The 12,055-nt window shown below is 53.0% G+C and overlaps 2 protein-coding genes across 5 annotated transcripts; one reads left to right on the top strand and one right to left on the bottom strand.

Moving 5' to 3' along the window:
* Positions 1-291: 291 nt before the first annotated feature.
* BLCAP (BLCAP apoptosis inducing factor) lies at positions 292-11,109 on the bottom strand. Its single transcript, XM_025876489.2, has 3 exons — positions 10,935-11,109; positions 10,530-10,783; positions 292-2,270 (listed from the first exon to the last, which is right to left on the bottom strand). The coding sequence occupies exon 3, from the start codon at positions 2,092-2,094 to the stop codon at positions 1,831-1,833; it is 264 nt and encodes an 87-aa protein (XP_025732274.1). The 5' UTR covers positions 2,095-2,270; positions 10,530-10,783; positions 10,935-11,109; the 3' UTR covers positions 292-1,830.
* NNAT (neuronatin) lies at positions 4,096-6,510 on the top strand. Of its 4 annotated transcripts, XM_073880453.1 has the most exons (4): positions 4,096-4,240; positions 4,329-4,524; positions 5,190-5,270; positions 5,494-5,551. In XM_073880453.1, the coding sequence occupies exons 1-3, from the start codon at positions 4,169-4,171 to the stop codon at positions 5,267-5,269; spliced, it is 348 nt and encodes a 115-aa protein (XP_073736554.1). In that variant the 5' UTR covers positions 4,096-4,168; the 3' UTR covers position 5,270; positions 5,494-5,551. The 4 variants fall into 4 exon arrangements, with proteins under 4 accessions (XP_073736554.1, XP_073736553.1, XP_025731764.2 ...); XM_073880452.1 differs by lacking the exon at positions 4,329-4,524 and having other exon boundaries at positions 5,190-5,265; positions 5,494-6,510; XM_025875979.2 differs by lacking the exon at positions 4,329-4,524 and having other exon boundaries at positions 5,494-5,718.
* Positions 11,110-12,055: the final 946 nt, after the last annotated feature.

Genomic DNA, 12,055 nt, shown 5'->3' with positions numbered 1-12,055 from the left:
ACTCAACTCTCCTATGGAGGGAAACAGTTTCAGGCGAGAGGCCATGGGAGCTGAGAAACACAAATGTCTCATCTCTAAAAACTTTCAGACTCCCTCCTGTTCACCGCCTGGCCTGCCCCCTCCTCCCCTCCCCCAACCCCACCATCTGCTCTCCAGAGAACAGATCAAATTTTCGGGCTAAGGTACTCTGGCGCCAAGGACTCAGCCCCTCCATGCTACCCCCTGCCCCATACCAACTCAGAAATCCAACACCACAACCCAAATGGACTGCAGCCACATAAAACCACAAAGTAAAGTTTATAAAGCTTTATTAAACATTTCAAACAGCTGTGCAACGAACACACCGAAAATAAAAGCTCCAGAATAGCAGTCCAAATGTTCCACAAGTGTGGCCTCACGGTCCCATTCCCTAGATGGACTGCCTCCAGTTCTGTCCTCTGCCTGGCCCACCGCCCTTCCCACTCAGGCAAGAGAAAGATGGGTGACTGAGACTGGACGGACAACCATTGCTGGTCCCCAGTGGGCAGGGGCCAGGAGAAAGTCTCATTTGCCAACACTTGTTACTGAAGCGCAGAAGAAGCAAAAAGCGAGTGACAGTCACAAAGTCTTCCTGTGTATTCTTCATAACGTACAGTCTATATGCGCAGGACTGAAGGAACTCCTGGCACAAGGACGATGGCCACTGCTCCCCTCTGTCTTGTCTGAACCACCACGGAGTCCAGTGAGCTGGTCACCCTGCAATCCCCATGCTAAATAAAAACTGTAGCAGCACCTACTATAGCTAGCTATTGCTAAACCTCAAAATCAGAACACGTTTGATAAAGCTTCTTTAAAAGGAATATACACATATATTTGTATACACACACACACACACACACACACACACACACACACACACACACTCACGGCACACCAAAAATATCCAAACACCTATCAAGGGGATCATGGCTGTTATGAAACTCTTCCGAGTACTCTTCCATTCACTCTGGGACTGCTACATCTACATGAACACACCACACCTCAATCCTGCAGAGCATGCACAGGAGACACGGTGAGGCCCCCCCTCCTGGGGACAATTGAGAAAGGCAGGAGGAAGGGCAAAGAAAGTGAGGCTGGGCTGGTAAGCGTGAGCCCAGACACTCAGGTGAAAGAGCAACAGATATGTTACTTCTTTCTTAAAAATGAAGTGGAGAAAATACTGCAGATTTGTGGACAACAAACAGTCAAGACACGTTTCTGTCTGGGCTGCTGACCAGGGAAAGAAGGATGAAAAAGCGAGGCTCTCGGGCGTCAGCAATCTCTTTAAATTCGAGATAAGTGCAAAAATGAGCCCTGTCTTGGACAGGTGCTCCCCCAAAAAGGAAAGGGGTAGGAGAGAACTAAAGGGAAACCAGGACAGGGACTGAGGGGATGGTAACATTCTGGTACGGTAAGAGACCCTGACAAGGAGGGGTCACAGAAGTGACGAGACTGGCATCTTATCTGCCCAGGTCATGCTGGGACGGTGTACCAGGATGGGCGCAGACTCCTCGCAGGAATGAGGCGAGGGGAGTGACCATCCTGCCAGCCTGTGGGAGGGGTGGGGGGACCGAGATGGGGACAGAACACACACAATCACAAGACCACCCACGACTATAGGACTCTACAATAAAAGCACCGGTCAGTGCCATTATTCACATTATAAGGATAAAACATCACAGGCCAAGAAAGGCGCCGTCAGGAATGTGGCACCCGCGGGGCTGCGGGATTTGAAACTCCAATGCTTTATGACCTATGTCAATGCCTCCCCTCCCATCTTCTGCTTCCTTGGAAAGCTAACTGGGCAGGCTGTTAGGTGCCCACAACGCCGGGGTCGTGCGCCGATTCCGGAAGCGGGGAATCAGAGCAGTGGTACAGGAAACAGTTTCCCCAGCAGCTATAGCAGATGAGGAACAGGGCTGCCAGGAAAACCAAGGCACAGATTGTGCAAGGCTTCCGCTCCAGGAGGAAGCTGAGCAGGTAAAAGCCCATGAACATGGAGTGGCTGAACCACAGGGCGGGGTTGAGGGGCTTGGGGATGAGAAGGACGGGCAGCAGCCACTGGAGGCAATACATGATCTCTGCTGGGCAGGGCCTTCACCAAGGCCACCGGGCACCGCTGCAGGAACCGACCTAATGGGAGCCAGGGGGCGCAGGCAGCTGCCCTCCGCTTTCTTCAACCCTCACTCTCCAGGAGCTGAGCCGCTGTGCTCTCTGGCTGTCAGCCCGGGATCACCAAGGCAGCACGGATCCTGAAGAGAAAAGTCAACACAACAGACAAACAGACAAAAAACAGACAGACAGACAGACAGACAGACAAAAAAAAAAAAAAACAGGAACAGAATGTATACTTATTTGGGAAAATGGATCATGGTTAACAACAGCAAATGTGAATGCCCTTTCCTCCCTGCCCACCCATGGAAGTCTACTCCTCTCCACATCACCATTTCAGGAAGCTCTTGGGTTATCTCCCCCGGGCTTGTCAGGGAGTTGGGCCAGAGGGCTCTTCGGGCAGGTCTGGCACAGTGGACTGGCTTTGCCTGGGCCCTGCCCAGCAGAGATCATGTATCGCCTCCTGGGGCTGCAGCCCGTCCTCAAGGGGCCCAGACCTCACAATACCGCCCTGTGGTTGCCCCCCAATGGCCATGGGCTCCGTGCTGTGCCCCCACAAAATAAGAACAGGGTTTGGTTCTGTATCTATAATGTCACAGCAGGTGCTCAGGGGAGAGTTAAAGCACTGCACTGCCAACTGGAGCCCGCAGGCAATGGATCCTTGCATGCTCTGCGAGGCGGCGGTGGCAGCACTACCAAATATTTTCTTTTAGAATGGCAGCCCAGCATCATTTTGCCAAAACCAGCCAGCTTCTTCAAAAGCCAATGTAGGAAAAAAAAAAATCACCATGCCACTTCAACCAAACTGACCTCACTTGGATCACTTACACTTTCCATCTGCTGCTGGCACTGTATAGAACCTGACCTCTGTGAGCTTTTAATCAAAATTAATTTTCTATCCACATAGGGGCAAATGCCATTTGGCCCCTGTGCTAGGAAGCTTGCTGGGGAGGCGCTCTCCAGTGGCGGGCCACCAGTGCGCTGGGGCTGAGCTCGCGGACCGCGTTCCGGTCTTCCCCGCTGTGCCTGGAAATGGACCTGCGGCAGCCACAACCCTCTGGTGGCGGTAGCAAAACCCCATTCCAAGCTCCAGCTGCCCAGTGCAACGGGTACAAAGAACCTCGCTGACTGCGTTAAGACCTACCAGGGCCTGGGGGGAGGGGAGCAGGAGAGAGAGGTTGAAAAGACCTGTCCAGCAGAAATGATCCTGGACCATTTTCCGACTTCTTGGAAAGCTCATCCCATCCTTTCCGCGCACACAAAGGGGCCAATCCCTCCCGCATTCCTCCCACAGGGTGGATACCCGGTGACTACCACTTTTGCGCCTAGAGCACGGTGCCCTGGCTCTGTTCCTTTCTACCGTCGCCGTGGTAGTAACCGTAAGCGGGAGGCAAAGAATCAGAGAAAAGTTCCGTGCTCAGGGACTCTCGGGAAGCAGAGGACACGGGCTTACAGCACATCAAATACCAGAGTGAGAGTACTGACCAGGGGCCTATGAAGCCAAGGCTCCGGTAAGGGGCACTTTTTTTTTTTTTTGCTCTGCGGGGCAGATGATCCCTAAGTTAGGTTTTCCTGGTTTTCCACCCGTGCCCAAGGTGGGGTCCTGGTGTGCCACTGGACACTGGGCTCGAATTTGCAGGCCACAGCTCCGAGGAGTTCCGTGCCAAAAGGCGTGCACCCCCTACTCCAGCCCTTTGCTCTACTCAAGAGTTGCAGTTCCCCTCCATTTTACACTAAAATTCAAAAGCGGGCACAGCGGAATCTTCTGGAAAGGGGCTAAGATGGAACTCAGGAGGCGGGGGTCGGTGTGGAAAGAGCAGATGGATTATTTTTTCCTCTGCTGGCGAATGAGGAGCGCCCCCGGCCACCCCTCCTCAATGGACACCCCCAAACGCGCATGCGCACTTGGCTGGCGGGCGGATACTTAAGGCGCGGCCACCGCGGCTGCGGCAGTGCGCCCAACAGCGGACTCCGAGAGATCGGCGGACCTTGCCGAACCACGCACGCTCTCAACCACTCACCCACCACTCTTGGAACCATGGCGGCAGTGGCGGCAGCCTCAGCTGAGCTGCTCATCATCGGCTGGTACATTTTCCGCGTGCTGCTGCAGGTAAGTGTGCCCAGGTTCCGGGTGGGCGAGGGGTCCCAATGCGCGCCCCCTTAACCGGCAGGCCCACGTCGCAATTGCCGCCTCCCAGACCCTTCCTATCCTTATTGCCGCGATCCCTGCTTGCCCGAGTGCCGCGGTCGGCACCGCGTGCCCCCGCGCGTTCCCTGCGCCCTCCTCCTCGCGCAGACCCTTCCCAGTGCGCCCGCGCCCAGCCGGGAACAAAGAGTTGGGGCGCGGCGGGCGCCAGCCGCTGACGATCGCCGAGGCTCTTAGCGACCAACGCGGTAAGAAAAACCCGCTACACCCCAGACTCTACCCCAGGAGGGAGGCGGGGCACTTCTGTTTTGCGAAGAGACTTTACGCTCGCATAGCAAAATTTTCTGCCTTAAAAAACTGCGCATTGCGGGGAAATTTCTTTAAAACAATATATATATATATATATATATATATATAGCGCTTGCGAAGGTGGAACCAAAAATAAGTTAGAAAAAGGCACTTCTCAGGAAAAAAAAAGCACTTCATAAAAACCCACAACGAATTAAGAGAAAAGTAATTTGCGGGAAAAAAAATGAATTAGAGAAAATGCGCATTGCAGGAAAAATAAATCAGGCAAAAGCACTTGGCAGAAAAAAATGCATTAGATAAAAAGCGCATTGCAGAAAAAATTAGACAAAGGAGCTAAAAGAAAAAAAATGAATCGGATAAAAAGCGCTTTGAAGCAAACAATTAGAGAAGGTTCTTTGCAGGAAAAATGGGAGAGAAAAAAAGCGCTTCCAATTTTGACAATTCGCTTTGTTAAAAAAAATCAAATAGAGACAGAGTGCTTTGTAAAAATAAATCAGAAGAAAGCACTTTGCCCATGAGATCATTTGCCCTAAAAGCACCCCTTGCAGGAAGAATTCCCTGCTAAAGGAATCCTTTGCCAAAGGAATCGCATATTTCCTTCAAGGTGTTCCTGGAATGCTGCATTTACTGGGTAGGATTCGCTTTTCGAAATCCTCCAGGGACACAGCCCATTGCGAGAAGTGAGGTATACCTAAGTTGTGGGTCCAATCAGCTTGCTGCCATGCAGCCTTCAGCACAGTTGGAAAAGCTCCAGCTGCCCTGACTCGTGGACAAGCTGCGCCCGCGCCTGCCTCTCTAAGTCCGACCGGCAGGCGGGGCAGGGGGTGGGGTGGGGGCGGGCACGGCAGCGCTGCAGACTCGCTGCGGGTGCCTGCCTCTAAGGGCAGGTCCCGGGTCTCTCGCTGCAGGTGTTCAGGTACTCCCTGCAGAAGCTGGCGTACACGGTGTCGAGGACCGGGCGGCAGGTGCTGGGAGAGCGCCGGCAGCGAGCCCCCAACTGAGGCCCCAGCCCCCAGCCCTGGGCGGCCTTGTCACCAGGTGCTCCTGTGCTTCTCGGCCAGCATGGGAGCCAGTGCCGCGCAGGAATGGGGGGTCCCCTGTGCTCTCTCGCCAGAGGAGCATTTGCCAAGGTCAGTGAGGGGCCGGTAGGCCCCCGGAGAAGCAGCACCGACAATGACGACAATACCAGATCCCTTCCAAACCCCTTTGCACCCCTCCAACTGCTGGGCGGGGTAGAGGGAGGAGGGGGGGTGGGGGGAGCATACCCCTGAGATCTGGGCACAGGCAATGCATTCTGATCTGGACCAAGTCGGGACAGTGCCATCCCAGCCCTGCAGCCACGGCCATGCCAACAGGCCCCACCACAGAGATCCTGACAACCGCACCAGCCAGCAGAATGGACATTCCAGCATCACCAGCCGAAGCCCTGAACCCCGATGCAGCAGACAAGGCACCAGCTGCGTGCCTCTGTGGCGGGACTTGAGGGCGAGAGTGAGGGAGGAGGGGTAAGAAACAGAGTGGGGCCCGCTCACTGTCCCTCGCCAACAACTCATGCATTCCAGCCTTGCTGCCTTTGCTCCCTCAATTCCCTCCCCCCCCCACGGCCTCCTGAGCCCACCCCAAAGAAATGTCACTCAATTTGGACCTATTCAACCAGTAAATGATCCCATCTTCACTAAAACACCTTCTCCAAGCCCCCAGCCCCTCACTGATCTTGCTTTCCCTGGTCTCACGCAGTTGTGGTCAATATTGTGGTAATCGCTAATTGTACTGATTGTATAAGTGTGCATTAGTTGTGTCTCCCCAGCTAGATTGTAAGCTCCTGGAGGACAGGGACCACCTCTACAAAAAAATAAAAAACCAGTACCTCCCCCATCTCGCACCGTGTCCCAGGACCCTGCGGGGTGGTGGAGGTGCACCAAAAAGCTGTCTCTTGTGACTTCATTTGCGGCTTCAACACATACTTCTTAAGACTGGGCTGGTGCACCATTGTTGGGGTGGGGGAACAAAGGGGGAATAAGCTGGGACCCTCACACACCCAGTTCCATCTTCACTTAACACTGTTCTGAGAGATAAAGGAACGCTTCCCCACCCCAAAAAGAAACGTCTACATCTTTTGTGGTCTCAGAATAAAAGACCACTTACCCTCCCCAGAGCGGGTGGATGCCTTCACTTGTCCTGGAACACGGGACCTTGGCAGGAAAGATGGGAGGAGGTAAGAAAGGTGGGAATAACCCTCACGATGGGGTACTATAGACCAAGGAAGTGATTCAGGACTTCAGAACACAGAGCTTTAGCTCCATCTAGGAGCCCCAAGGAAATGAGCACTGGGCAGGGTGGGCACTGGCTGATAATGAGTATCGGATAAGAGGTGTGGTGTGGTGCCTCCCCTGCCCAGCTTATCCCTCCAGGCCCTATAACCCCTACCAGGACCACGACAAGGGCATTCTGCCCTGCCTTACTACTCTCCAGGTCTCCTCCCTGACACCCAGGAACCTCTCTCTAGCTCTCCCCATTAGTGGGTTCTCCACTTCTGGCATTAGCCTCAATATTCTTAGGGGTGCTTACCAGGTCCCTGGCCCTGGGCTCTCTCCTGCCATGTCAGGGTAGGTGGGCGGGTGGGCTGGCTATTCAGCTCCTGACTTCTTTCTCCCCTCTTTCACTCTCTTGAGTCAGGACTCCTTTCACAGGGTTAGCTGACTGCCTCACCAAATGGCCCTGCCGCCTGTTCAGGCTCGTCTCTGGCTTAATGTGTCCCTGTCACTACACACCTGTTCCTGGGTCAACACCAAGGGAGGATTTGGAGGGCCATAAATCTCTCTGCCACTTCCTCAAATCCCTTAGTCACAGTTGCTGCAAACACTTCTGGAGCACAAAGCACCTTGCCCCCTGAGCCTGATACTTCCCCTCCTCTAAGCAACCCCTTAAGTTTCTAAACCCCACTGCCAGCGCCTCTAGAGGCGCCTATATCTTTAGTACAACATCAGAGAATTATGGGGGTAGAGGGTACAGACCTCAGTTCTGGTACTGGGCTTTGTCATCAATCAGCCCAGGGAAACTGGCTAGGTCATCTCCTACCCCCCACCTTCAGTTCCCCTCTATAAAAGTGCTAAGACCCCAGTGAACTCCAGGATACTAGAAACACTCTGCCATCAAAGTGGCCATCAGGACCCATGGGGACTGGGGTGGGGATGTGTAATCAGAGACTCCCATCTTCCTTATGCTGGGTGGCTCCAGCTTCTACTTTGGCCTGAAGGTGAGGTGGGTCTCCTCTTGCCCCAGGGTGACTCATCAGCAGGCAATGCCCACACTTCCCTTCTGAAGCCATTTCATGGCAGGCCTCAAGACTGGGAGTTGCTGTGGTTTTCCACACTAAGCCCACAGAACCGTGAACATTTCCACATGTGTTCTCAATGAAGACTGCCTCACCTCGGAGCCTTCAGGGGTATGCCCACAGCCCCACTGTCCCACATGCTCTAACCTCAGCCCAGTTATAAGGTAGCTGAGTTCAGACAGACAGGCATGGAAGGGTCTGGCTGTTCTGGACAGAGCATGCTCCCCTTAGTTTCCTGTACCCCCTTTAAAAGGCAGGAGGCTGCTGGCAGCCCCAGGGCTTTCCAGATAATCTTGGCAAAGCCCATCTGTGGGGCTTCTCCATCCATCCATCAAAGTGGCATGGTGAGATGACAGACTTCCAAGCAAGGGCTGTCCTGGTGGCCTGCATTCACATGGGTGGGCTTGAGTGTGCAGTGTCCACTCCCCCACTTTCATCCTTCATGCCCAAACCCTCATGTTCTGGCAGCAAACAACCCACTGGAGAAGGCAGAAGGAATGCGTCCACTTTCTATTCCTGTGTGGTGCCTAGAAGTCTGGTCCAAACACACCTTGTTTATAAAAATTTTTCCAGAAGCAATACCATTAAAACATTTTATTCTGATAGAGAGCAATGGCAGAAGTTAAAAATGACTAGAATTTTATTGTAAGCCCTTAGTCCACAGGCCTCCCTTTTTCCTAAACTGTCTCTACCACCCCCAAAAGGCTTTGCCCCTGTAAAACCAAGGATATAGCAGATGAGTTGTGAGGGGATTGGAATGGCTTTGGAAAGGCAAGACTCTTGGCACTAATGCCCCAAGAAGGATGTTAGTGTCTCAGCCTAACCAGTTAAGCTCCAAGGGGGGGTGGGGGGGGCTAGGTACCATGACTTTCAGAGGTGTGGGGTGCTATGTGACACTGCTATCTCTATCTGTGGAGTATTTGGATTGTGACGGAAGGAAGAGGTGGGGGGACAAGCTTCTTAAGCTTCAGCTGCAGGACAGCGACAGCTTTTTACACCTGCATTGGATGAGGGAGCAGGTTTGCTGTGAGCCATTTGCTACGTATCTATTTTCAAACTTGTATCTACTCAGGAGCCAGCACCCTAAAGTGAGATTCTGAATCTGCAGTTAGTTTTACCCCCAGAGATTTAAACGTGCACAAACGCGCACACAACACAAAAAACATTAGTCTAACAACAGTCTCTTTTTCCCTGGTGATCTCTGACTTCCTCTGTATGCCCCAGAGACATGTCACCATCTTCTCTGGGAATGATCCTGTTCACCCTCCCCTCCACCTCTTCTCCCTCCCAACAGGGCCCATACCCCAGCAGGATCCAGATTCCTCAGCATTCCCATAACAGGAAGTCAAAGAGGCAGGCAACACATGGTCCTTGGTATAGCACACAGTGACAGGCTTGAAATGGAATGCATATGTTTCAAAGATAAGAGAACAAAAAAAGACAGCCAAACCCAGACTTCCAGATTCCTCTTTGAAACAACATATTACAGATAAAAGGCTACACTGTTTTGGGCAGCAATTCTAACAAGACCAATTACAGATCCGGAATTGATCTGGTCACAGGAAACTGACCAGGGCTCTGAATCTTTTAACAGATTTGCTTGACAGTAGTCTCTGATTTGAAACAAACAAACAAACAAGATCTAACACTTGGCATTAGCACTTAAGCTGGAACTTTTTTTTTTTTTTTGTCCTGGCTTTGGTGTTGCTGTCCAGAAGGCTGAGGGGATGGTGGGACCATGTCGGGCAGGGCAAACAGAAGCTGTTCCCAGCACACCAGCTCCCTGAAAGGGATAAAACACGATCCGAACCTATAAACAGAAAGATCATTTCCTCCCTAGGACAGACCCCAGTCTGTCCCAACATTTAGCATTGAAAAGGGACACGGAGGCCTGGAAGGAATATACAGAAGGTTTGGAAGGGGTAAGGAAAAAGAACTGTTCCCCATCCCCCATTCTTTCTAGGCCACTGGTGTGCCAGGCATTCCGTTCCTCCAGCTGCCCTTGAGGGCCACTCCCCATATATACTGGGGGAAAGGAAACGGGTGTCCAGGCTTGATGTAAAGTTATGAGAGAGTAAGAAACACCCGCGACTCAAAGCAGAGCGTCAACCTATTACCCCATCACCTTAGACACCAAAGCGGGTGCCTGGGGCGGGAGGCCCCCTTTCGCCCCTCTCACCCACAACCCCTTCTGATTTTAAAAATGCTACTGAAGTGGCGGGGACAGAGTAATAGGACTCTCAGAAGCTGGGCCCCCTGCTATGGGCCCCTGGGCCGAAGAGGTGGTAGTCGCGCCCCTCGGCCCTGCGCTCCCCGACTCTGCCTGTCCCGTCCCGGGAACAGACAGGCGAGCACTGACCTTGGAGGCCAGAACGAGACCCAGGGGTCTGGTGACTCGCCCTCGGGCCGCGGAAGGACCCCCAAGGTCCGGGCTGGGGCCACACAGGGCAATCACGTGACACCGGACAGGGGTGGCCCCCTGGGTGCGGGGAAGGAAAACCCCAGAAAGGGACCGGGCGACGCCTTAAGGTGACCCCGAAGGGACAACATGGCGGCGCCGCCGCACTGAGGGCCTCTCATCCCGTCCCCAGGGGGCCGACGCCACGGTACCTGCAAGCCCTGCCATGGCGCCGCCGCCACTGTCGCCTTCGCTGCCGCAGCCTGCCTCCACCTCAGCTCGCCACCGACGCCGCAGGAAGCCGGGGAGACGCCCCCTTCGTCTTCTAGTGGAGCAGACCGAGGACCCCTCCTGGCATTGGGCTGCCTCCAGAAGACGCCTGATCACAAGCTCCAAGTTAGGTCGTCTTCGCCCGATATCCCCACAATGTTCGCCTCAGATGAGCCTTTGAAAACTTTCTCTGTATCTGTGAGGAAATGAGGGGGCTCTCAAGTCTTCAAGCCCGAAGAATTTTTAATCAGGCGCATCTCGGGTAGTCCCGAGTCACGGTCTCATGGTCCCCTCATGCATATGCAGCAGATTGTGATCCTTACTCATTGAGCGCCGAGGGGGCGTACCTTAGTCTTCATAGATGAGCTCTTGATTCCGGTTCCCTGCGTGGATCACCTGTGTCATCCGTGGCAAACCTCGTGGCTCAAAGTCCACCCTCTCCCTGGCCCTTTCACAAAGGGGCCAAAGTTCAGGAACGGAAAAATCGGGTTCAGGACTTAGGACCTGACTCCTCCCCTTTCCCTGTACCTTGGGCAACTCGCCCACCCCGACTCTCAGCTTCCTTAGGTCTGATGAAATGCTTACCTCATAGAGTTGTTATGGGGATTGAATGAGTCGGGATTCCTTTATTAGCTCATTAAGCGCCTTCCTTGAACGCTTACTATCTGTAAGTGCAGCGCTAAAGGCAGGAGGGTGGAGAGGGTGGCAAGCCTCTGCCAGTCTAGTGGGGGAAAGTGAAGGGGCGGAGGAACGAGAGTCAGCAAATAATGACGGTTAATATTAATCAAATCAATATATAATTATGCAGCATGGGAAGTGTAGTGGGAGAACGTAAGGAGGGCTATGAAAAATGAATGGGGTAAGGGGTGAGTGTGGATACTCCTTGAGAAGCTGACATTCAGATTGAGAAACTAAGGACAATTAGGAGTTGTGCAGGGCAAGAGTGAGTGGGGAAATGTTATAGGCAGAAAGAACCACTTGTCCCAGATGAGGTGGGAAGGAGCCAGGGTGGGGGTGAGCAAGGAGTAGTGCAGGTAGCGCTACCAAATGAATTTGGATTTTATCTTGGAGAGTAATAAGCCATTTTCATCAAAGGAGTGATAACAAATTTGGATTTCTGAAAGGCTACCCTGGTTGCATGGCTTGGAGGACACTTGGGAACAGGTGTGGGGGGACCAGTTCGAAGGTTATTGCAGCTTTCTAGCTACAAAGTGATGATGACTCGGGGTGGTGGTTTGGGGAGGTGGAGAAAAAACGGATGAAAGAGTGGATGTGGATGTGTGCTAAGGCAATGGCAAGAACATCTAGGTTTTCGTCTCGAGTATGAAGGAGTCAGGAGCCCTTCTTTTACCACTTTAGTAGTGGTAAAGCTTGAAGAAGGATCAAATTGAGGGGGAAGATACAGAGTTTGGCTTTGAGAAGGCAAGTTTGAAATGCCTGGGCAAAGTCTAGGTGGAGAGGGTCAATA

Source organism: Callorhinus ursinus, unplaced genomic scaffold (genome assembly GCF_003265705.2).
Source record: "Callorhinus ursinus isolate GAN/ISIS: 27379988/994484 unplaced genomic scaffold, GSC_fseal_2.0 scaffold38, whole genome shotgun sequence".
Taxonomy (NCBI): Eukaryota; Metazoa; Chordata; class Mammalia; order Carnivora; family Otariidae; genus Callorhinus; species Callorhinus ursinus.
This window is presented reverse-complemented; position numbering and strand designations above follow the sequence as displayed.

Coding starts and splice junctions, on each gene's coding strand:
- BLCAP (XM_025876489.2), bottom strand. CDS start 2,094: ATGTATTGCCTCCAGTGGCTGCTGCCCGTCCTTCTCATCCCCAAGCCC.
- NNAT (XM_073880452.1), top strand. CDS start 4,169: ATGGCGGCAGTGGCGGCAGCCTCAGCTGAGCTGCTCATCATCGGCTGG. Junction 4,241..5,189: donor TTTTCCGCGTGCTGCTGCAG/GTAAGTGTGCCC, acceptor ATTTCCTTCAAG/GTGTTCCTGGAATGCTGCAT. Junction 5,266..5,493: donor GACACAGCCCATTGCGAGAA/GTGAGGTATACC, acceptor CTCTCGCTGCAG/GTGTTCAGGTACTCCCTGCA.